At 34.5% G+C, this 23,496-nt stretch overlaps 2 protein-coding genes across 7 annotated transcripts in view; one reads left to right on the top strand and one right to left on the bottom strand.

Annotated features, from left to right (window-relative positions):
- LOC137241142 (uncharacterized) overlaps positions 1 to 18,653 on the bottom strand; it is an 82,535-nt gene extending 63,882 nt beyond the window's left edge. For both annotated transcript variants that reach the window (XM_067768431.1, XM_067768432.1), the window contains exon 1: positions 18,620 to 18,653. In XM_067768431.1, coding sequence (XP_067624532.1) covers positions 18,620 to 18,648 — 29 coding nt within the window. In that variant the 5' untranslated portion in view covers positions 18,649 to 18,653. The remainder of the gene's footprint in view (positions 1 to 18,619) is intronic.
- LOC137241140 (tropomyosin-1-like) overlaps positions 1 to 23,496 on the top strand; it is an 857,608-nt gene that overhangs the window by 587,927 nt on the left and 246,185 nt on the right. For 4 of the 5 annotated variants that reach the window (XM_067768430.1, XM_067768429.1, XM_067768423.1 and 1 more), the window contains exon 10: positions 7,484 to 7,643. The exons of the other annotated variant lie outside the window; for it this stretch is intronic. The gene's annotated coding sequence lies outside the window, so the exon portion shown is untranslated. The remainder of the gene's footprint in view (positions 1 to 7,483; positions 7,644 to 23,496) is intronic. 5 annotated transcript variants of the gene reach the window in all.

Raw genomic sequence — 23,496 nt, 5'->3', positions numbered from 1 at the left:
AACAAATCACATGGAAATTTACTTTTGAAAAAGCCAAACGTGTCAAAATATTTTCATTGTGCCCATTTCCTGAAATCTAGAAGTTTCCACTTATTGTAAAAATATCAAGCTTCCTCAATTCAATAGCACAAATTAGCTGTGCAAATATATAAACAAATCAAATGGAAATTTACTGTTGAAAAAGCCAAACGTGTCAAAATATTTTCATTGTGCCCATTTCCTGAAATCTAGAAGTTTCCACTTATTGTAAAAATATCAAACTTCCTCAATTCAATAGCACAAATTAGCTGTGCTAATATATAAACCAATCACATGGAAATTTACTGTTGAAAAAGTCAAACGTGTCAAAATATTTTCATTGTGCCCATTTCCTGAAATCTAGAAGTTTCCACTTATTGTAAAAATATCAAACTTCCTCAATTCAATAGCACAAATTAGCTGTGCAAATATATAAACAAATCACGTGGGAATTTACTGTTGAAAAAGCCAAATGTGTCAAAAAAAATTCCGTTGTGTCCATTTCCTGAAATCAAGAAGTTTCTACTTATTGTACAAATATCAACCTTTCTGAATTCAATAGCACAAATTAGCTGTGCAAATATATAAACAAATCACATGGAAATTTACTGTTGAAAAAGCCAAACGTGTCATAATATTTTCATTGTGCCCATTTCCTGAAATCTAGAAGTTCCTACTTATTGTAAAAATATCAAACTTTCTGAATTCAATAGCACAAATTAGCTGTGCAAATATATAAACAAATCACATGGAAATTTACTTTTGAAAAAGCCAAACGTGTCAAAATATTTTCATTGTGCCCATTTCCTGAAATCTAGAAGTTTCCACTTATTGTAAAAATATCAAACTTCCTCAATTGAATAGCTCAAATTAGCTGTGCAAATATATAAACCAATCACATGGAAATTTACTTTTGAAAAAGCCAAACGTGTCAAAATATTTTCATTGTGCCCATTTCCTGAAATCTAGAAGTTTCTACTTGTTGTACAAATATCAACCATTCTAAATTCAATAGCACAAATTAGCTGTGCAAATATATAAGCAAATCACATGGAAATTTACTTTTGAAAAAGCCAAACGTGTCATAATATTTTCATTGTGCCCATTTCCTGAAATCTAGAAGTTCCTACTTATTGTAAAAATATCAAATTTCCTCAATTCAATAGCACGAATTAGCTGTGTAAATATATAAACAAATCACATGGAAATTTTCTGTTGAAAAAGCCAAATGTGTCGAAATATTTTCATTGTACCCATTTCCTGAAATCTAGAAGTTCCTACTTATTGTAAAAATATCAAACTTTCTGAATTCAAAAGCACAAATTAGCTGTGCAAATATATAAGCAAATCACATGGAAATTTACTTTTGAAAAAGCCAAACGTGTCATAATATTTTCATTGTGCCCATTTCCTGAAATCTAGAAGTTCCTACTTATTGTAAAAATATCATACTTTCTCAATTCAATAGCACAAATTAGCTGTGCAAATATGTAAACAAATCACGTGGGGATTTGTTCCCGTTCAGCACCGTTCGTTTTTTCTGCTGTGTATTCATTTTTGTTCTAAAACTTATTGATTTTTATGAGTCAATAACACACATTACTACTTTGGTTTCCTTAAAGTGCTTTGAAAACGCAATTATAAGCTTCAATAATAAATTATTTACCTTTAAGAGACTCGTATTGTTTAGTGTATCTTATTCGTACACTTTTTTGCATGTATTGAAAATGAGCCAAGCAAGCAGAATATAAAAAGTTCGAAAAGTGATAAAACCAATTTTCATCTCTTTTATCTATAAATATAAGCAGACGGGGCAGACGTTGTCGTGCCCTAACTTTGATCTATCTACCCCCCTTTTTCTTGTCCTTTTATTCACTCCTCCCTCTGCCTTTCTCTTTCTATGCATCTCTTTCTCCCTCTCCGTCTTTTCCGATATATCTTAGTCTAACTCCATCTCTTTCTTCCTCCATCCCTTACTCCCAGTCCTAGTTCCACTTAGAGTCCCAGTTCGAGTCCCAGTCCCTGTCCTGGACCCAGTCTGTCCCTGGTCCGATTCCCGGAAAAAGTCTTGTAAATACTAATCCAGGCAAAGGGCTTCCTTAATACCTAATTTCAGGCAAATCGAACCGCGAATAGTATTTGTTCGAATAGATCGTTCCCGGGTCCCTTTTCCGGGAAGGGAAAGGTTTGCCATGAAGCGATCCTGCAAATTTTATCAGAATCGGAGGGTGATTTCGGATAGATTAAATATATAGATAGACTAAATCTCCTTGGTGCACAAACAATACAAAAATAAAATAATTAAAAAAAAAATTAAGTTAAACGGTTTCATTGAAAACAATACTTACATGAAGTAATAATAATACTAAAAGCTAGAAAATAATAGGGTAGGTCCTAGTACTAGTCATCACACTCCTCATCAATCTAGGGCGTTGATCAGTTTAAGTTATTATTTTTCTAGTCCATTTATACAAACAAAGCACATTAATTAAGGTTTCAATTATGAGGTTTTAAAATTAATCACCCATTTATTTGAACAACAAAAAAAACTGTTTTTAAGATATTTTTCACCTGTTCAAAAGTAAACAAAGAAGTATTTCTTGGAAAATAAATAAAGTGGCATTTAACCTGCAGAAATTCTCACTTATTCCCAACATCAAATACTTTGCAAATGACTAAATTAACGTTATAACAATCTATAGCTTGGTTTTCACTTGGTCGAATTTGACCACTAATTTGGTCAAGTCAATAAAAACAGCTGGTCATACAACGTCAAAGCGATAATTAAATTGGATGCTGATTATCGGCAACTTCTCCTTTGGAGATTTTTCCAGTTTTTACTTAGTTTTGCTTCGACCTTCATTATTTTCGATATTTTTATAAAAATATGTATTATTATATAACACCAACAATCCAAGTATACCCTTAAGACTTTTTAAAAAATTCTGAAAAATTCCGAGAATTTTCATGCAAATTTCTAGCTTTCAGTAAGAATTTTTAGAATTTATCTCTCAGATGGGGTTTCGCAAGAACGTTTGCGGGCAATCAAAGAGAGATTTTTATACTCAGCTGAGCAGAGCCCACAGAGTATATTAACTTTATTCGCATAACGATAATCCGTAACGGCATAAACTAATCGAGATAGATATAGACTTCTATATATCAAAATGATCTGGGCGAAAAAAGAAATTAATTAGCCATGTCCGTCCGTCCGTCCGTCCGTCCGTAGACACGATAACTTGAGTAAATTTTGAGATATCTTGATAAAATTTGGTACGTAAGTTCCTGGGCACCCATCTCAGATCGAAAATGAACGAAATCGGACCATAACCACGCCCACTTTTTCGATATCGAAAATTTCGTAAAACCGAAAAAGTGCGATAATTCATTATCAAAGACGGCTAAAGTGATGAAACTTGGTAGGTGGGTTGACTTTATAACACACAATAGAAAATTAGTAAACTTTTGGACAATAGGCGTGGCACCGCCCACTTTTAAAAGAAGGTAATTTCAAAGTTTTGCACGCTGTAATTTGGGAATCGTTAAAGATATCATGATGAAATTTGTCAGGAACGTTACGCCTGTTACTGTATGTATACTAAGGAAAAATTGGCAAAAACGGATTACGAACACGCCCACTTTTAAAAAAAAATTTTTCAAAAGTCAAATTTTAACAAAAAATTTAATATCTTTACAGTATATAAGTAAATTATGTCAACATTCAACTCCAGTAAGGACATGGTGCAACAAAATACAAAACTAAAAGCCTCGCCCAGTTTTTATACACAGTCGACCGTCTGTCCTTCCGTTCGGCCTTTAACACGATAACTTGAGCAAATATCGATATATCTTTACTAAACTCAGTTCACGTACTTATCTGAACTCACTTTGTATTGGTGTAAAAAATGGCCGAAATCCGATATCAAAAATTACGAAAAATGAAAAAAATGCCATAATTATATACCAAGTACGACAACAGGGAAGAAACATGTTAATTGGATTGGTTTATTGACGCAAAATATAACTTTAGAAAAAAAATTGGTAAAATGGGTGTGACACCATATTTAGTAGAAGAAAATGAAAAAAGGTCTGCAGGGCGAAATCAAAAGCCCTTGGAATCTTGGAAGGAATACTGTTCGTGGTATTACATACATAAATAAATTAGCGGTACCCGACAGATGATGTTCTGGATCACCCTGGTCCACATTTTGGTCGATATCTCGAAAACGCCTTCACATATACAACTAAGGCCCACTCCCTTTTAAAATACTCATTAACACCTTTCATTTGATACCCATATCGTACAAACAAATTCTAGAGTCACCCCTGGTGCACCTCTATGGCGATATCTCGAAAAGGCGTCCACCTATAGAACTAAGCCCACGCCCTTTTAAATACTCATTAATACCTTTAATTTGATACCCATATCGTACAAACACATTCTAGAGTCACCCCTGCTCCACGTTTATGGTGATATCTCGAAAAGGCGTCCACATATAGAACTAAGGCCCACTCCGTTTTAAAATACTCATTAACACCTTTCATTTGATACCCATATTGTACAAACGCATTCTAGAGTCACCCCTGGTCCACGTTTATGGTGATATCCCGAAAAGACTTCCACCCATACAACTAAAGCCCACTCCCTTTTAAAACACTTATTAACACCTTTCGTTTGATACCCATATTGTACAAACGCATTCTAGAGTCAACCCTGGTCCACTTTTATATCTATATTGCGAAAAGGCGTCCACCTATAGAACTAAGGCCCACTCCCTTTTAAAATACTCATTAACACCTTTCATTTGATACCCATATCGTACAAACAAATTCTAGAGTCGCCCCTGGTCCACCTTTATGGCGATATCTCGAAAAGGCGTCCACCTATAGAACTAAGGCCCATGCCCTTTTAAAATACTCATTAACACCTTTCATTTGATACCCATATCATACGAACAAATTCTAGACTCACCCCTGGTCCACCTTTATGACGATATCCCTAAATGGCGTCCACCTATAGAACTATGCCCCACTCTCTTTTAAAATACTCATTAACACCTTTCATTTGATACCCATATCTTACAAACAAATTCTAGAGTCACCCCTGGTCCACCTTTATGACGATATCCCGAAAAGGCGTCCACCTATAGAACTAAGGCCCACTCCCTTTTAAAATACTTATTAATACCTTTAATTTGATACACATATCGTACAGACATATTATAGAGTCACCCCTGGTCCACCTTTATGCCGATATCTCGAAAAGGCGTCCACCTATAGAACTAAGGCCCACTCCCTTTTAAAATACTCATTATCACCTTTAATTTGATACACATATCGTACAAACATATTATGGAGTCACCCCTGGTCCACCTTTATGGCGAAATCTGGAAAAGGTGTTCACCTATAGAACTAAGGCCCACTCCCTTTTAAAATACTCATTATCACCTTTCGTTTGATACCCATATCGTACAAACAAATTCTAAAGTCACCCCTGGTCCACCTTTATGGCGATATCTAGAAAAGGCGTCCACCCATAGAACTAAGGCCCACTCCCTTTTAAAATACTCATTATCACCTTTCGTTTGATACCCATATCGTACAAACAAATTCAAGAGTCAGCCCTGGCGGCAGACGTTGTTCTGCCCTAAAATTGGTCTATCTGCATACATCTTAATAAGCGTTTTCCGTCTAATTCTGCATCCCCCCTCTTATATTTTTCTTAATCCTTTTATTCACTCCTCCCTCCCTTTTTTTCGATTCATCTATCTCTATTTCGTCTCACTCTATCTCTTTCTCAGTCTCCTAATCCTTCCCTCTTTTCTCTTCTCTCAAGTTCTTCTCATTCTTCTTCATCCCTTATTGCCAGTCATAGAGGGTGGTATGTATTTTGTTCCTGTGCTATTCCGAGTCCCAGTCCTAGTGCTAATCCCAGTTCCAGTCCGTCTGTGGTCTAGTTCCTGGAAAAAAGGATCGTAAATACTAATACAGGCAAATTAATCCACCAAATTTCAGGCAAATCGAATAAGAGGTACATATTTTTAAAATTATGTGGGTATTATTAATTCATGTCTTTATTTCGGCTTCGCATGCTTATTTATCAGTTTTGCGAGGTTGATGCGACTAAATCGAATATGACAATGGAAATTACTTTAAAGCTCTCAGCAACAGCTTTCATTTGATATCCATATTACACACACATTGTAGGGGTATACGGGTCGACGTTTTGGCCTATATTTCAAGACCCTAGTCACCCAGCGATATAAAAATTACTCTGTACTAAATTACACATCAACAGCTTTCATTTGATATCCATATTACACACACATTGTAGGGGTATCCGGGTCCACGTTTTGGCCTATATCTCAAGACCCTAGTCACCCAGCGATATAAAAATTACTCTGTATTAAATCACACATCAACAGCTTTTATTTGCTGTTCATATTACACACACCTTCTAGGCGTATCCTGGTCCACGTTTTGGCATATATCTCGACACCCTAGTCACCAATAGGTATGAAAACTACCCTGTACTAAAGCACTTTCATTTGATATCCATATTGTATAAACACATCCATGGGATGCCCGGGTCCACGTTTTGGAATTTGATTTTTATATATATGGATACAAAGAACATTTCAACTCACCATATACACTCATATTAATAGAGTATGTGTGGAACTTTAGAGCGAATTGAGAGTTTCACAGAGTTCCATTGCCACACCGCCATTTTATACAGGGTGAAAGTGTAACGCTTTTGCGTTGCGAGCAGGCAACAATTTTGACAAAAGAACGAAGTACTGCGTAAAGGCGTTGCCAGTTTTTTAGAATAGAACAACAACCCTTGCGTGGCGTACAAAAAGCGTAACACTTTAGCCAGAAAAGAAAACGCTACTAGTTTGAGTGTGAGCGCATTTAATGTAGCCAGTAGCTTATCAGTAAGTACAGCAAATTATAAATCGCGCTCAATTAGATTATGTTAGGTTGAACTGGCTGGTCCGCGAAGAAATCCATTGACATAATGAGTCCAAAGTGTTACCGTAGCGTTTGCTTAAAGAAAACTTTTAAACCTTATTTAAAAACAGGACCTTTCTTACAAAATAACCCCGTCCTTTTGGTAAAACTTTCGCTGACCTGTTCCACTAGCTGTTTCTAGATGTGATTTAAATACAGGAATAATTAAAAAAAAAGGATGTGTATATTTCTCTAAATTTAAACCAAAATGACATATAGCAGTATGTCCTTTACTAATATATCGATGTGACTCTTAAAATATCCTTTAATTTACAGTACTATTTTTTTTCTAAAAGGATAACATTAAATTTAGTTACATACATAACAAACTGTTGTTCCAGAATTCCTTTTTGTATTATATTCAAAATCACGTCTTCGACACTAAAACTGACAATGTGATATTAAAATTTTTCACACCTTTTATACTTGAACTTTATGCCGATTTTTTCAGCGAAAATTCCACACACACACAAAACACATTATACCATTCCAAATAAAATAAGTAAGGACGGGACTGTCTTCGGCTGTGCAGAAGACTTCATACCTTTCATGAATGGGGCTGAACAATAATCTTATCCCGTTCGTAATCTCCAAATAATCGGATGTATAAGGTAAGAAATATATAGTGGACAGATGTACATACCTAAAGGATTTTTAAGATTAATATAAAATAAAAAATGGCAAAAAACCATCTTATCTGAACGATCGGTTGTATGGGATATATATTATATATAGCTCCGATCGAAATGATTTTTACAGGAAATATTCTATGATATATTAGAATATATATCACCAAGTTTCACGTTTTTATATTGGTAATTAAGAGAGAAATGGCTAAAAATCTTTTTATCTGAACGATCGGTTGTATGGGATATATATTATATATAGCTCCGATCGAAATTACTTTTTCATGAAATCTTCTATGATATATTAGAATAAATATCAGCAAGTTTAACGTTTTATATTGGAAATTAAGGGAGAAATTGCCAAAAATCTTTCTATCTGAACGATCGGTTGCATGGGATATATACTATATAAAGCTCCGATCAAAGTGATTTTTTCAGAAAATCTTCTATGATATATTAAAATATATATCACCGAGTTTTACTTTTATACTTTCTAAATTAAGGGAGAAATGGCCAAAAATCTTTCTATCTGAACGATCGGTTGTATGGGATATAACTATATATAGCTCCTATCAAAGTGATTTTTTCAGGATATCTTCTATGATATATTGGAATATATATCACTGAGTTCCACGTTTATACTTTCTAATTGCGGCAGGAATGACCAAAATAGTCTTATCTGAACGATCGGTTGTATGGGAGATATATGTTATAGTGGTCCTATCCTACCGGACACGACAAATTTCTAATATAATACAAAAATACATCCTTGTGCCAAATTTCATTGAGATATCTCAAAATTTGAGGGACTAGTTTGCGTTCAAACAGACAGACGGACGGACATGTCTATATCAACTCTGTTCGTCGCCCTGATCAATTCGGTATACTTAATGGTGAGTCTGTCTTCTACATTTCTCAACGTTACAAACATCGGACCAAAGTTAATATACCATTTCATGTTCATGAAAGGTATAGAAACAAAAAGAGTAAGTAGCCTAAGTTCGGATAACATTGTATATACTCTTCAGAAAAAATGAGAGACAATCACGCAGAGCGACAGTTTCGCAATAGGGTTAGGTCCGTCACTTTTTTCTAAGATAAAGAAATTTCCATTTTACATACTCGCGTCTCTGTTATGTGCATTTCCTAACACAGTGTAAAACAAGTAAGCTGTTCGGTCAATTTTCGTGTATACACAAAAGACGGTTTGTTCTACAAAATTGTCAAATTAATCGATTTAACCTTTGGTTAGTCACCGTTGTGAAAACATAAGTGTCAAATGAATCTATCTGATAGGTAGCTATCCTGCAGATGAAATCTAGCTTAACAGGTGATAGTAAAACGGCCCTTAATAACTACCTCCGAACTGGTGATAATCGGATGCATATCGGGAGAGTGGGTAGCCACACTTGTAACAACAGCGCTGAGGTCTGAACAATATGGATTTAAATTAATTAATGCAAAGTTTGCGACTATTTCAGAACCACCTAGGACTGAACCAATTAGGAACGCTTTAAAAAATTCTACACTGAACTTTCGAACGCGCCGTTAACTAATTCAATCGCAGGTGGATTGAAATATGCGCAGACTTTGATTAATTTATTTCAATATATATACCTAGCTCGAACCTAAGCGCTATTGATACAAGTGTGAGCACTAAATGTCCCGTTCTTCATCCGATTTGTACCCGTTCAGCACCGTTCGTTTTTTCTGCTGGGTATCCATTTTTGTTCTAAAACTTATTGATTTTTATGAGTCAATAACACACATTACTACTTTGGTTTCCTTAAAGTGCTTTGAAAACGCAATTATAAGTTTCAATAATAAATTATTTACCTTTAAGAGACTCGTATTGTTTAGTGTATCTTATTCGTACACTTTTTTGCATGTATTGAAAATGAGCCAAGCAAGCAGAACATAAAAAGTTCTAAAAGTGAAAAAACCAATTTCCACCTCTTTTATCTATAAATATAAGCAGACGCGGCAGATGTTGGTCTGCCCTAATTTTGATCTATCTGCCCCCTTTTTCTTGTCCTTTTATTCACTCCTCCCTCTGCCTTTCTCTTTCTATGCATCTCTTTCTCCCTCTCCGTCTTTTCCGATATATCTTAGTCTAACTCCATCTCTTTCTTCCTCCATCCCTTATTCCCAGTCCTAGTTCCACTTAGAGTCCCAGTCCGAGTCCCAGTCCCTGTCCTGGACCCAGTCTGTCCCTGGTCCGATTCCCGGAAAAAAGTCTCGTAAATACTAATCCAGGCAAAGGGCTTCCTCAATACCTAATTTCAGGCAAATCGAACCGCGAATAGTATTTGTTCGAATAGATCGTTCCCGGGTCCCTTTTCCGGGAAGGGAAAGGTTTGCCAAGAAGCGATCCTGCAAATTTTATCAGAATCGGAGAGTGATTTCGGATAGATTAAATATATAGATAGACTAAATCTCCTTGGTGCACAAACAATACAAAAATAAAATAATTAAAAAAAAAAAAATTAAGTTAAACGGTTTCATTGAAAACAATACTTACATGAAGTAATAATAATACTAAAAGCTAGAAAATAATAGGGTAGGTCCTAGTACTAGTCATCACACTCCTCATCAATCTAGGGCGTTGATCAGTTTAAGTTATTATTTTTCTAGTCCATTTATACAAACAAAGCACATTAATTAAGGTTTCAATTACGAGGTTTTAAAATGACTCACCCATTTATTTGAACAACAAAAAAAAACTGTTTTTAAGATATTTTTCACCTGTTCAAAAGTAAACAAAGAAGTATTTCTTGGACAATAAATAAAGTTGCATTTAACCTGCAGAAATTCTCACTTATTCCCAACATCAAATACTTTGCAAATGACTAAATTAACGTTATAACAATCTATAGCTTGGTTTTCACTTGGTCGAATTTGACCACTAATTTGGTCAATTAAAATTGGATGCTGATTATCGGCAACTTCTCCTTTGGAGATTTTTCCAGTTTTTACTTAGTTTTGCTTCGACCTTCATTATTTTCGATATTTTTATAAAAATATGTATTATTATATAACACCAACAATCCAAATATACACTTAAGACTTTTTAAAAAATTCGGCAAAATTCCGAGAATTTTCATGCAAATTTTTAGCTTTCAGTAAGAATTTTTAGAATTTATCTCTCAGATGGGGTTTCGCAAGAACGTTTGCGGGCAACCAAAGAGAGATTTTTATACTCAGCTGAGCAGAGCCCACAGAGTATATTAACTTTATTCGCATAACGGTAATCCGTAACGGCATAAACTAATCGAGATAGATATAGACTTCTATATATCAAAATGATCTGGGCGAAAAAAGAAATTTATTTAGCCATGTCCGTCCGTCCGTCCGTCCGCAGACACGATAACTTGAGTAAATTTTGAGATATATTGATAAAATTTGGTACGTAAGTTCCTGGGCACCCATCTCAGATCGAAAATGAACGAAATCGGACCATAACCAAGCCCACTTTTTCGATATCGAAAATTTCGTAAAACCGAAAAAGTACGATAATTCATTACCAAAGACGGCTAAAGTGATGAAACTTTGTAGGTGGGTTGATTTTAAAACGCACAATAGAAAATTAGTAAACTTTTGGACAATAGGCATGGCACCGTCCACGTTTAAAAGAAGGTAATTTCAAAGTTTTGCACGCTGTAATTTGGGAATCGTTAAAGATATCATGATGAAATTTGTCAGGGACGTTACGCCTGTTACTGTATGTATACTAAGGAAAAATTGGCAAAAACGGATTACGAACACGCCCACTTTTAAAAAAAAATTTTTTTAAAGTCAAATTTTAACAAAAAATTTAATATCTATACAGTATATAAGTAAATTATGTCAACAATCAACTCCAGTAAGGACATGGTGCAACAAAATATAAAACTAAAAGCCTCACCCAGTTTTTATACACAGTCGTCCGTCTGTCCTTCCGCTCGGCCGGTAACACGATAACTTGAGCAAAAATCGACATATCTTTACTAAACTTAGTTCACGTACTTATCTGAACTCACTTTATATCGGTATAAAAAATGGCCGAAATCCGTCTATGACCACGCCCACTTTTTCGATATCGAAAATTACGAAAAATGAAAATAATGCCATAATTCTATACCAAATATGAAAAAGAGATGAAACATGGTAATTGGATTGGTTTATTGACGCAAAATATAACTTTAGAAAAAACTTTGTAAAATGGGTGTGACACCTACCATATTAAGTAGAATGAAATGAAAAAGTTCTGCAGGGCGAAATCAAACGCCTTGGAATCTTGGCGGGAATACTGTTCCTGGTATTACATATAAGTTAAGTTATGATGCCTATTGCACATCTCTGCTAAGTCAACAATATGCCTAGCTTCTCTACGTAGCCTCAAACAACTAGTTAGCAACCAAGTCAAATGGCAAGGTCAATTGATGCAGAGCAAAACAAACCAACAAATGATCATCGCTTGCCTAACAACAATCCAACTAAAATGCCCATCGCTTGCCTAACAGAGCTTGCCCAACAACAGCGCAACTAATCGCACAAAAGCAATACGTGACGGCTACCATAGTAACATCATGTGCAAGCCAACAGCATAACAACCCACTGCATACGATCACAGCATAGCAACATCATATGCACGGGCTTGGTATGCAACCCAACGATAGAACAAGTAATCGCACGTGGTTCTATCATAGCAACGGCAGGTTTAATATCCAGCCCAGCAACGCACTGCACAATGTCACTGCTTGCGCTTGCTTACCATAGCAACGTGAAGGTCGTAGGCAGGCATAAAGAGAAGCGTTAAAACTGATCGCGCGACGTCGCTGCTTGCACTTACCTAGCAACTTGCACTTATCATAGCATCACATGCGCTAGCAACAACAACTGAATGTGCGACCGTTTTTACATATGATAACAGCAGCAGCAGAATGGCATTAGGAAAGGTATTTAAGGAGGCATCATTGCCTTTCGAGGTTAATTCAGTTTAATCAGAGAAGTTGCACGGTCAACTAATTAGTCGCTAAATATTTAAAGTTATTTTAAATAAAGTGTTAAAGTAAAGTGTTGTGTTGTGTTATTTATTGAAGGAAAGCAGGGACCATAAGGACCTGCATAACTGGCGCCCAACTATAGTGCAAACCCAAGAGTATAAAAAATACACATATCCTTTAAAGAAGGATTACAATAAAAAAAAAAAATCAAATAAAATAAAAAACAGTGCGAGTGCTTTAAAAAAAATTGATATATCCTTTAAATAAGGGTTATAATTAAAAACAAGACAGTGCAAGACATAAGTGTTTTTAAAAAGCTATATCTTGTAAATAAGGATAAAAACTAAAGGAAAATACTTGTTTTATTCAAAAAAATTTTCTTAAATATTTATCCTTATCAAATAACGACATAAAAACAGTGACCATTAAAATAAACCAGTGTTCGGAAAAACTTTAAATGAAGTGAATGTCCTTCAAGGAAGTGTGAAAAAAAAGTAAAGTCAAAGAAAAATTACTGAATAGTTAAAATATATTAATTTAAAAGCTATTTAAAAAAAAAAGTGTACAGAAAAAGGAAAATAAAATCATCCTTATAAAATAAACCAATGTTTGAAAAACGTTATCTAAAATAAAAATCCTTGAAAAAGGATAAGTGAAAACAAACAGTAAATTCAAATAAAAATTAGTGAAACAACTTCGAAATAAATACCTATCCTTAAAAATATAAGAACAAGCATATTAATTTAAAGGCTATAGACAATAGACAGTGTAAAAAAAAAGCATATAAAAAGTGGCAGAAAAGCAACCAACAATATTCTAGAGAAGAGGAAAATTAAATAGTTGTGAAAAAAATTTCGTTTTGACGGTAAATTCTGAATTATTTAAATAAAAGAAAGGTACAAAAAAAACACTGAATACAAATACAATACGCTAAAACAATAATTATTAAATTGTGATGAACATCTTCAAACAGACATTTTTCTAAAAAAAGACGTTGATTTAAAAACTAAAGGCACTCTCTAAATTAAAAAAAAATCTGGAAGTGGCATCTGTAAATCGCAGGACGAAATACTGCACCAATCAACAGGACCCTCGTTACTTCGATATATATGTACGTATAAAAAATTATTAGTTTTAAGAATTGCATTAATAAATATCTATATTCCAATTATCATTATTATAAAAAATTTATAGTGTTTCTACAAAAAATTTTAATAAAAAAATGGATATAAATGCAGTGGCTAGTTTACTGGCGTCGACAGTAGAAGTGGTTGAAGAGAACTTTAGGGAACAATTAGCAGAGCTAAGACGTGATTTTCAGAGTATTATACCTAAAAGAGTAGAAGTTTTCAGTCCCGTAACTATTGTTGCAGGTACGCAAAGTAGCCATACGGATCTTAATTTGATTAAGTCTCTACCAGAATTTAGGGGTAAAATATCTGAATATCCAGCATGGAGGGAAGCAGCTAGGTTCGCGATAAACTATTATACCGAGGGCTCGGAGCCATATTATATTGCCATGGGTATTTTGCGTAACAAAATAACGTCGGCAGCTAACGAAAATCTTAGCGCTTTTAACACTCCGCTAAACTTTAAAGCCATTATTTCTAAGTTAGACCAATTATATGCAGATAAACGACCACTCCACATATTAGAAAATCAGCTCAATATATTGAGGCAGGGACAAATGTCTATTAGTGAATATTATGATGTAGTTGATAGGCAACTTACTTTGATTCTAAACAAAAATATTATGACATATAGCAGTAATGAGGAACTTTGCAATGCGTTTAATGTAAAGGCTAGGGAAAACGCTTTAAGGGTATTCATTTCCGGTCTCAGGCGCCCACTTTGCGATACCCTTTTCTCTGCGAACCCACCAGACTTACCCAGTGCACTAGCTGCAGCGCAAGAGTTGCAACATAATCGAGACAGATATAACTTCACGCATACATATGCCTCGGGAAGATTGCCACAAGTACATCAAAGTACCCCATTTTCTAATACTCCTCCTCATCCAAATCGATCAAATCCAAGCAGTTCAGCACAATACCCCGTTCCAATGGAAATAGATCAGGGAACCTCTTGTTTCAGAAGAAATCCTCAAATCAGAAACAATCCTTTCGAACAGCGAAATCGCCAACAAACATTTCAACAGGGAAATAGTTCAAATCGACTAAATTCTCATCAACAGCGGACGCGGCAACAAGCCAACAACTTTGCCCAACCTCAACAACAATTCAAGAGACCTTACAATAACACTACCTCCACTCAAGCACCCTTTAACAAACTGCAACGTATTAACGCTATGGAAAATAATTCATTTTCCACGGCAGTGGACGAGTACGAAGACCCTTTGTCGAATGAACCATACTACTCCGAAATGGAAGATAATCAGCCTCTAGATGAGATAAATTTTTTAGGCTAAGGTCGAACTTGCCCTTCATTACTCGAACTTTACCTAATGGGCAAGTTCTTAAAATTCTGATAGACACGGGAACCGCGAAAAATTACATAAAAAATATGGTTTTTTGAAAGGAATAACCGCCACACAATATCCCTTTCAACTAAGATCTATAAATGGTGTAAATAAAATTTCTGAGAAATGTAAAGTCAATATTCTAGGAACGACTGCTACTTTTTATATAGTACCCCAATTAGATACTTTTGATGGAATCATTGGATATGATTTGTTGAAAGATATCGAGGCAAATATTGACACAAAAGCTGGACTGATTTTCCATAAAAACGGAAAAGAGAATCTCAACTTTTTTCAATGTCAGGAAGTTAACATGGCTCATACTAAAAAAATTGAAACACCTTGTAGTATTGAAACACTTAAACAAAATAATTTTAACGCATTTGCGAACCCCAATAGAGCTCTTCCGTATAACACAAATGTAATAGCAAGTATAGACATGGTAACTGATAAGCCAATTTATTCAAGAAGCTATCCTTACCCAATATCAATATCGAATTTTATTAACAACGAAATTGAGTCCCTACTTAAAGACGGCATAATAAGGAAATCATATTCACCCTATAACTCGCCGGTTCATGTAGTTTCAAAGAAAGGGTTAGATGATGACGGAAACCAAAAGTTGAGAATGGTCATCGACTTTCGGAAGTTAAATGAACATACTACATCTGACAAATATCCAATCCCAGATACTACAGTAATACTCTCAAAGTTATTTACGACACTCGATCTTAAGTCAGGGTTCCACCAGATTTGCCTTCGAGAGAAAGATAGGTGCAAAACAGCATTCAGCGTAAACAATGGCAAGTATGAGTTTTGCCGTTTGCCATTTGGCTTGAAAAATGCGCCAAGCATATTTCAAAGGGCAATAGATGACATTTTGCGTGAAGACATTGGGAAAATATGTCACGTTTACGTTGATGACATCATCATTTTCTCACCAGACGAAAGTTCCCATTATAGGCATGTCGATTCCATTCTAAAGAAAATCGAGCGAGCAGGAATGCGAGTGTCCTTAGAAAAATCTAAATTTTTTAGGAACGAAGTCGAATTTTTAGGTTTCACAGTCTCGCATAAAGGAATTCAAACATGTCCTAGTAAAGTAGATGCCATCCTAAATTACCAACAGCCGAAATCGTTAAGATCTCTACGGTCCTTTTTGGGTCTTTCGGGCTATTACCGTAGGTTTATAAAGGACTATGCGCATATTTCAAAACCACTTACGAAATACTTAAGAGGTGACAATGGCCACGTTACTAGTAGACAGTCCAAAAAGATTAATATCTCATTAGACGAAGAAGCAATAAATGCCTTCAATAAACTTAAAACTATTTTGGCCTCAGAAGACGTCCTTCTCCAACACCCAGATTACTCTAAGCCGTTCGAGATAACAACCGATGCCTCATCCGTAGCACTAGGAGCTGTGCTTTCGCAAAACGGCAAACCTATAACGATGATATCTCGTACACTATCTAAGGCTGAGGAAAACTATGCCACGAATGAACGTGAACTGTTGGCAATAGTTTGGGCATTCCAAAAGTTAAGGCATTATCTGTATGGCATTAAAAACATACATATTTTCACAGACCATCAGCCGCTTACATTCGCCATGTCAGATAAAAACCCCAATTCGAAAATTAAAAGATGGACCGCATTTATAAATTCATTTGCTCCGAAATATTTTTATAAGCCCGGTAAAGACAACAAAGTAGCGGATGCACTTTCGCGTCAATATATTCACAATCTGGATGACTCAAGCGCTACAGCTCATAGTGAATTATCTCTTTCAGACACAATAAAAACCATAAAAAATCCCGTAAACCAATTTAGATCCCAGTTAGTGCTGACACCATCCGAGGTGAACAGCAAATCCACCAAAATTCTATTCCAAAAACTTGTTAGACATTCCATACACTTTAAAACTGCAGAATATCTTTTACAAACAATCCGGGAAAAGGTTAACCCAAATGTAGTAAACGGAGTTTGTTGTGATCTCGAAACTTTAGCCAGAGTTCAGTCGTTACTCTTGTCCAATTTCCCAGGAGTAAAGTTTATACATACGGAAAGGATTGTAATTGACTTAATAAAAAGAGAAGACCAAATCGAGGCTGCTACCACGGAGCACAACAGAGACCATCGCTCAATTCAGGAGAACTACAAGCAGTTGATATCTGAATACTTTTTCCCAGATATAAAGAAAACCCTTACAACAATTACTAAAAATTGTAAAACTTGTTCGGAGAATAAATATAATAGACACCCATCAAAATTAGAAGTAGGAAAAACACCAATTCCAGAATATCCTGGCCAAATCCTCCATGTAGACATATTTTCGGTAGATAAATTTCATTTTTTTACCTGCATAGATAAATTTTCCAAATTTACAATTACAATTCCTATCGAATCCAGATCAACAACCGATGTTAAAACTGCTCTACTTTTAGTACTGAACAAGTTCAGAAAAACCAAAATAGTTGTTTCCGATAACGAGAAATCCCTTCATTCCAATACAATATCCAATTTATTGAAATATCATTTCGAAATTGAGCAGTTTTTCATACCAGCCTTACACAGTAAAAGTAACGGCCAAATAGAAAGAGTACATTCAACGCTAACAGAAATCGCAAGATGTATAAAAGCCGAACAAAATATAACAGATACCAATGAATTGATTTTACTTGCAACATATAAGTATAATAATTCAATACATTCTACTGTAAATGCGAAACCGATAGATGTAATTAATAATTTTCCCAAAGATCACCTAGACTCAATTAAAGTAGCGCTTACTGTTGCACAAGAAAATGTCGTTAAAAAATCTGTTAACAATCATAGAAAATTTAATGAAGGAGAAAAGGTATATGTTCGCCGCAATAAACGCCTAGGGAATAAATTAAGCAAGGTGTACGTGGAAAACATTGTACAAAAAGATTTAGGAACAAATGAGTTGATAAATGGCAAAAAAGTCCATAAGGATAACTTAAGATAAGGATTCAGCATATCAAGTATAAACGCAACTGGTTTGTCAAAAAAAAAAAAAACAAAAAATCTTTTAAATCAAAGGTATTAAGTCAGCAATTCAACGACTTCTACTGATCACCCAATAAAAAACAACTAGCTTTAAATTTAATTCAAAACCATGAAACATAGTTTTTACGAAATATTGGATTCCTTAAATTTTGATGTAAAAAAAAAAAAAAAAAACTTTTTTTATTTTTTTGATATTAAATTTTGAAAATTATTATACAAAAAATCGTACATATGTATACGACAACTGTAGTTTTCTTATAATAATTTTCTTAAGATTCTCTACCAACCAAAATCACATGATTATATAAAAAAAAATCTAACTACAAACATACCGAATGGAAGTAAAACCAAATAATTTTCATGTAAGGTTTTCCTAGCTTAACTCGAAATAAAATGTAAATAATACGGAAACAATAATTTTTCGATTAAATTGAGAATACTAACTTAGAAAATATGTATACAATTACCTTAAAACGCAAATTATAAAAGTCCGCATAAAATTGTTCTGAAATGTACATATATATATCTAATTTAGTGAAACAAAAAATTATGAATTTTTGCTATATTTTTCAAGAACTTATAAATAAAATGGAAATAATATTTGAATTAAAAATTAACATATGTATACAGAAAAAAAATATTTTCAAAACCAAATAAATAAATAAACTATTATTATATTTAAAAATATTATATTTTTTTTCAAAACACTTCCTATAAAAGCTTACTTATAATTTTTCTGAATTGTAAATAGAGAATTGACATGGTTTAGTAAAAAATATCCAAACATTATAAATATATTTTAAGAGCTACAATAACTCAAGATTAAAATGGAAATAATAAGTATGAAAACAACGTACATATGTATACGAAACACACTATTTCAAAAATTAAATAAATAAATTATTATTATATTAAAAAAAATCTATAATTTTCTTTAAAACGGTTTTTATAAAAGCCAAATTCTAATTTTTTTTATGGTAAATATAGAAATATTTTTTATCGAAGCCTAACTTTACGAAGCTACAATAATTCAAAAATAAAATGAAAATAATAATTATATAAAAAAACGTACATATGTATACGGAAAACATTATTTACAACATTATAAATCATTGATTACCACTTAAAAAAAAAAAAAAAAAAAAAAACATGTTATATCTTTTAGAAAAAAGCTTATTGTAAAAGCCAATTTAAAATTTGTAAGAGAAGTAAATATGGAATTCCCGTAATTTAGTAAGAAATTAAAGAATTAAATATTTGCAGCTAATTAAAATTTCAAAAGATGTCAAATTATAACTCTTTAAAAAAAAGTCACACAAGATCATCGAAATCATTATTTCTTTACGAAGTCCGCAAAAGAAAAGGATATTTAGATTATAGAAAATATATCTTTTTATTTTTTAAAAATATGTATAGTTATAAGTTCGTCGGATCAGGGACGCTCCGAATTTAAGAGGGGGAGGAGTTAAGTTATGATGCCTATTGCACATCTTTGCTAAGTCAACAATATGCCTAGCTTCTCTACGTAGCCTCAAACAACTAGTTAGCAACCAAGTCAAATGGCAAGGTCAATTGATGCAGAGCAAAACAAACCAACAAATGATCATCGCTTGCCTAACAACAATCCAACTAAAATGCCCATCGCTTGCCTAACAGAGCTTGCCCAACAACAGCGCAACTAATCGCACAAAAGCAATATGTACGTGACGGCTACCATAGTAACATCATGTGCAAGCCAACAGCATAACAACCCACTGCATACGATCACAGCATAGCAACATCATATGCACGGGCTTGGTATGCAACCCAACGATAGAACAAGTAATCGCACGTGGTTCTATCATAGCAACGGCAGGTTTAATATCCAGCCCAGCAACGCACTGCACAATGTCACTGCTTGCGCTTGCTTACCATAGCAACGTGAGGGTCGTAGGCAGGCATAAAGAGAAGCGTTAAAACTGATCGCGCGACGTCGCTGCTTGCACTTACCTAGCAACTTGCACTTATCATAGCATCACATGCGCTAGCAACAACAACTGAATGTGCGACCGTTTTTACATATGATAACAGCAGCAGCAGAATGGCATTAGGAAAGGTATTTAAGGAGGCATCATTGCCTTTCGAGGGTAATTCAGTTTAATCAGAGAAGTTGCACGGTCAACTAATTAGTCGCTAAATATTTAAAGTTATTTTAAATAAAGTGTTAAAGTAAAGTGTTGTGTTGTGTTATTTATTGAAGGAAAGCAGGGACCATAAGGACCTGCATAACTTATATAAATAAATTAGCGGTACCCGACAGATGATGTTCAGGGTCAACATGGTCCACATTTTGGTCGATATCTCGAAAACGCATTCACATATACAACTAAAAACGCTTTAAACCCCCTTTAATACATACCTTTAATTTGATACCCATATCGTACAAACACATTCCAGAGTCACCCCTCCACCCTTATGGCGATATCTCAAACAGGCGTCCACCTATAGAACTAAGGCCCACTACGTTTTAAATAATCATTAACACCTTTCATTTAACACCCATATCGTACAAACACATTCTAGAGTTACCCCTGGTCCACCTTTATGGCGATATCTCGAAAGGGCGTCCACCTATAGAACTAAGGCCCAAACCCTTTTAAAATACCCATTAACACCTTTCGTTTGATACCCATATCGTACAAACACATTCTAGAGTTACCCCTGGTCCACCTTTATGGCGATATCTTGAAAACGCGTCCACCTATAGCACTAAGGCCCATTCCCTTTTAAAATACTTTTTAACACCTTTCATTTGATACCCATATCGTACAAACATATTCTAGTATCACCTCTGGTCCACCTTTATGGCGATATCCTGAAATGGCGTCCACCTATAGAACTACGGCCCACTCCCTCTTAAAATACTCTTTAATACCTTCCATTTGATACACATGTCATACAAACACATTCCAGGGTTACCCTAGGTTAATTTTGCTAAATTTTGTTTTCCATTATTTTGTCTCCAAAGCTCTCAGCTGAGTATGTAATGTTCGGTTACACCCGAACTTAGCCTTCCTTACTTCTTTGAAATACATATATACATACATAGAGTGTTACCCTTGTGTAGCTCTGCGGAGATTTCATCCTTTTTAGAACATTTTGCTCCTTTGAAAACTATTTCAAATATTTTTAGAACCATTTTGGGCCTCAATATTTTACCCTGTCATAAACAGCAAAATTAAAAATGCACTTGATTATTTTAAGAAGTATCTATAGAAATTTGATTCAGATATTATATCCTTTCGAATTTATAAGAAATCCATAACTTAAAAATAAAGGTGCGTATTCAAAGTTATACTTCCAATTTGGTCACAGCTTTTTTGACATAGCAAATTATTTTAAAAAGCCTACCTACATAAAATTGATTGTGCATATGACCATAGTTTTTTGGGTATTTTAATGTAGAGGAGGATTTTTATCTGTCTTTTTAAATTGATTTACAGCTTATAGCTGTTAAAAATTTCAATTAAAAGGTGCATTGCTAAGAGCTTGACTTTAACGGATCAGTTCGGTGTATAATTTTGGTTCGGTCTTGCTACACAAAGTTTGTGGCACGCTTCTGTGTGGAAGTGTAGCATAAAAGTCAAATCCCTATTGACCCATTTTTGAAAATTGTCAACGACAATACTGTTCAGAGCAGATTCGAAGAACGGTACTTTTGACATAGCGGCTACGGCTACCACTTTGATGCATTTATACAAAACTGGTGTTTTTTGTTTAGGTTTGGTCTAATATATATACTTAGACCAAGACCTATTAACAAAATTATAGATTATTCTCAAAGATATCACATTGCAATGCATTTCATTTTTATGCCGACTCTGAACGGCAGCTGCAAGGCAGATGAATTTTCACTGAGAAGGTTTTTAATGGCAGAAACTTTTCGGAGTGTTTGCGAACATTTGCGCGAACTGTTTTTGCGTGTATGGCGAAATAGCTCATAATCGTAGTAATTTCTGAACGGAACAGACGTGCGCGGAAAGTAAAATGGACAATAAAAAATTTCTGAGTGAATTTATTGAAATGTATAAATCTTTGCCATCATTGTGGCAAGTAAAAAGCAAAGATTATTGTAATAGAATTAAAAAGAATAATGACCAAATTCTTTTTTTGCGATCTTCTCTCTTTTTTTTACGCTTAATTGCCACAGCGAGCAATATTGCTGCTGCACAATTGTTATCCGTATTCATCGCTGTCTGAAAGAGAACTAATGTTCGGCCAAAAGTTCGTATGGTGTATGGCCAAAGCTGCGAACAAGATTGCGGAATGTTCGCGGAAATGTTCGTGTCGTGTATTTGGCGCTTTACTCTGTGTCCGACCGACTGTTTATTTTGACGTTTGTCTGCTTAACAAATTTCACGAATTTTCCAGTAAGCAATTGCTCATCGCTCCTGGTTTTGAAAATTACGAAAATGGTGATTGATAAAGAAATTCTAACAGAATATAAAGAAGTCTACGAAATGGCTATAAAATATGTAAATGAAGAAAGTAAAAACGATCCGCCGTGGATGCGTCCCATTTCGGTCACATTACGTAGCGCGCAATTTGCTGCTTGAATTGAAGGAAACGCAAAAAAACGCATTGACGTCTGTGGTTGCAGAGGAGGCAGACAATGCGCACGACGATTTCACTTATACTGTATTGCAGGCATTCATAGTGACCTTAGTCGTATTTATGTATTCATCGAAGAAATATCGACAGGTGAACGTCTGCTGCAGGATAGTCTTGAGTTGGTTGAAGCGCATAAAATAAAGCTTGAGGCTATCATTTGTTTTGTTCGAAGAGCTAAAGTGTAATCGACTTGCTAGCAAAAAATGTTCGATATAATATCGAGAAATTATCGACTTGTTATCGAAAATTTGTCACTTTTCTATATGTTATCAAAAAAGTTTTCGTCAATATTACTTATTTGCTAGCGGCATATAATCGGTTGGTTAGCGTAAAATTATCGTTTTTTTATCGAATGTTAATCGATTTGTTCTCCAAGTATTATTCATTTGCTAGCATGAAGATATCGATACAATATCGAAAGGTTATTGACTTTTTATCGAACATTTTTCGATTTGTTATCAATTTGTTATCAAAAATCTCTAATATTTCAAGCGATAATTCGCTTTTGGAATTGTTTAGTTGTCAAAAAGTTATCGATTTGGTATCATAAAGTTATCAATTTCTTATCGAGTGCTAACAGTTTGTTATCGGCGTGCAATCCGTCCATCACAAGTTAGTAGGAAACCAATATGAAGCCGATGAATTGGTGATACGAAGCCTATAACAAGCCGATAACTCGATGTAAATAATTCGC

This window comes from Eurosta solidaginis, chromosome 2, assembly GCF_040869045.1.
Source record: "Eurosta solidaginis isolate ZX-2024a chromosome 2, ASM4086904v1, whole genome shotgun sequence".
Lineage (NCBI taxonomy): Eukaryota > Metazoa > Arthropoda > Insecta > Diptera > Tephritidae > Eurosta > Eurosta solidaginis.
Note: the sequence above shows the minus strand (reverse complement) of the source record. Positions and strands in the feature narration are given on the sequence as shown.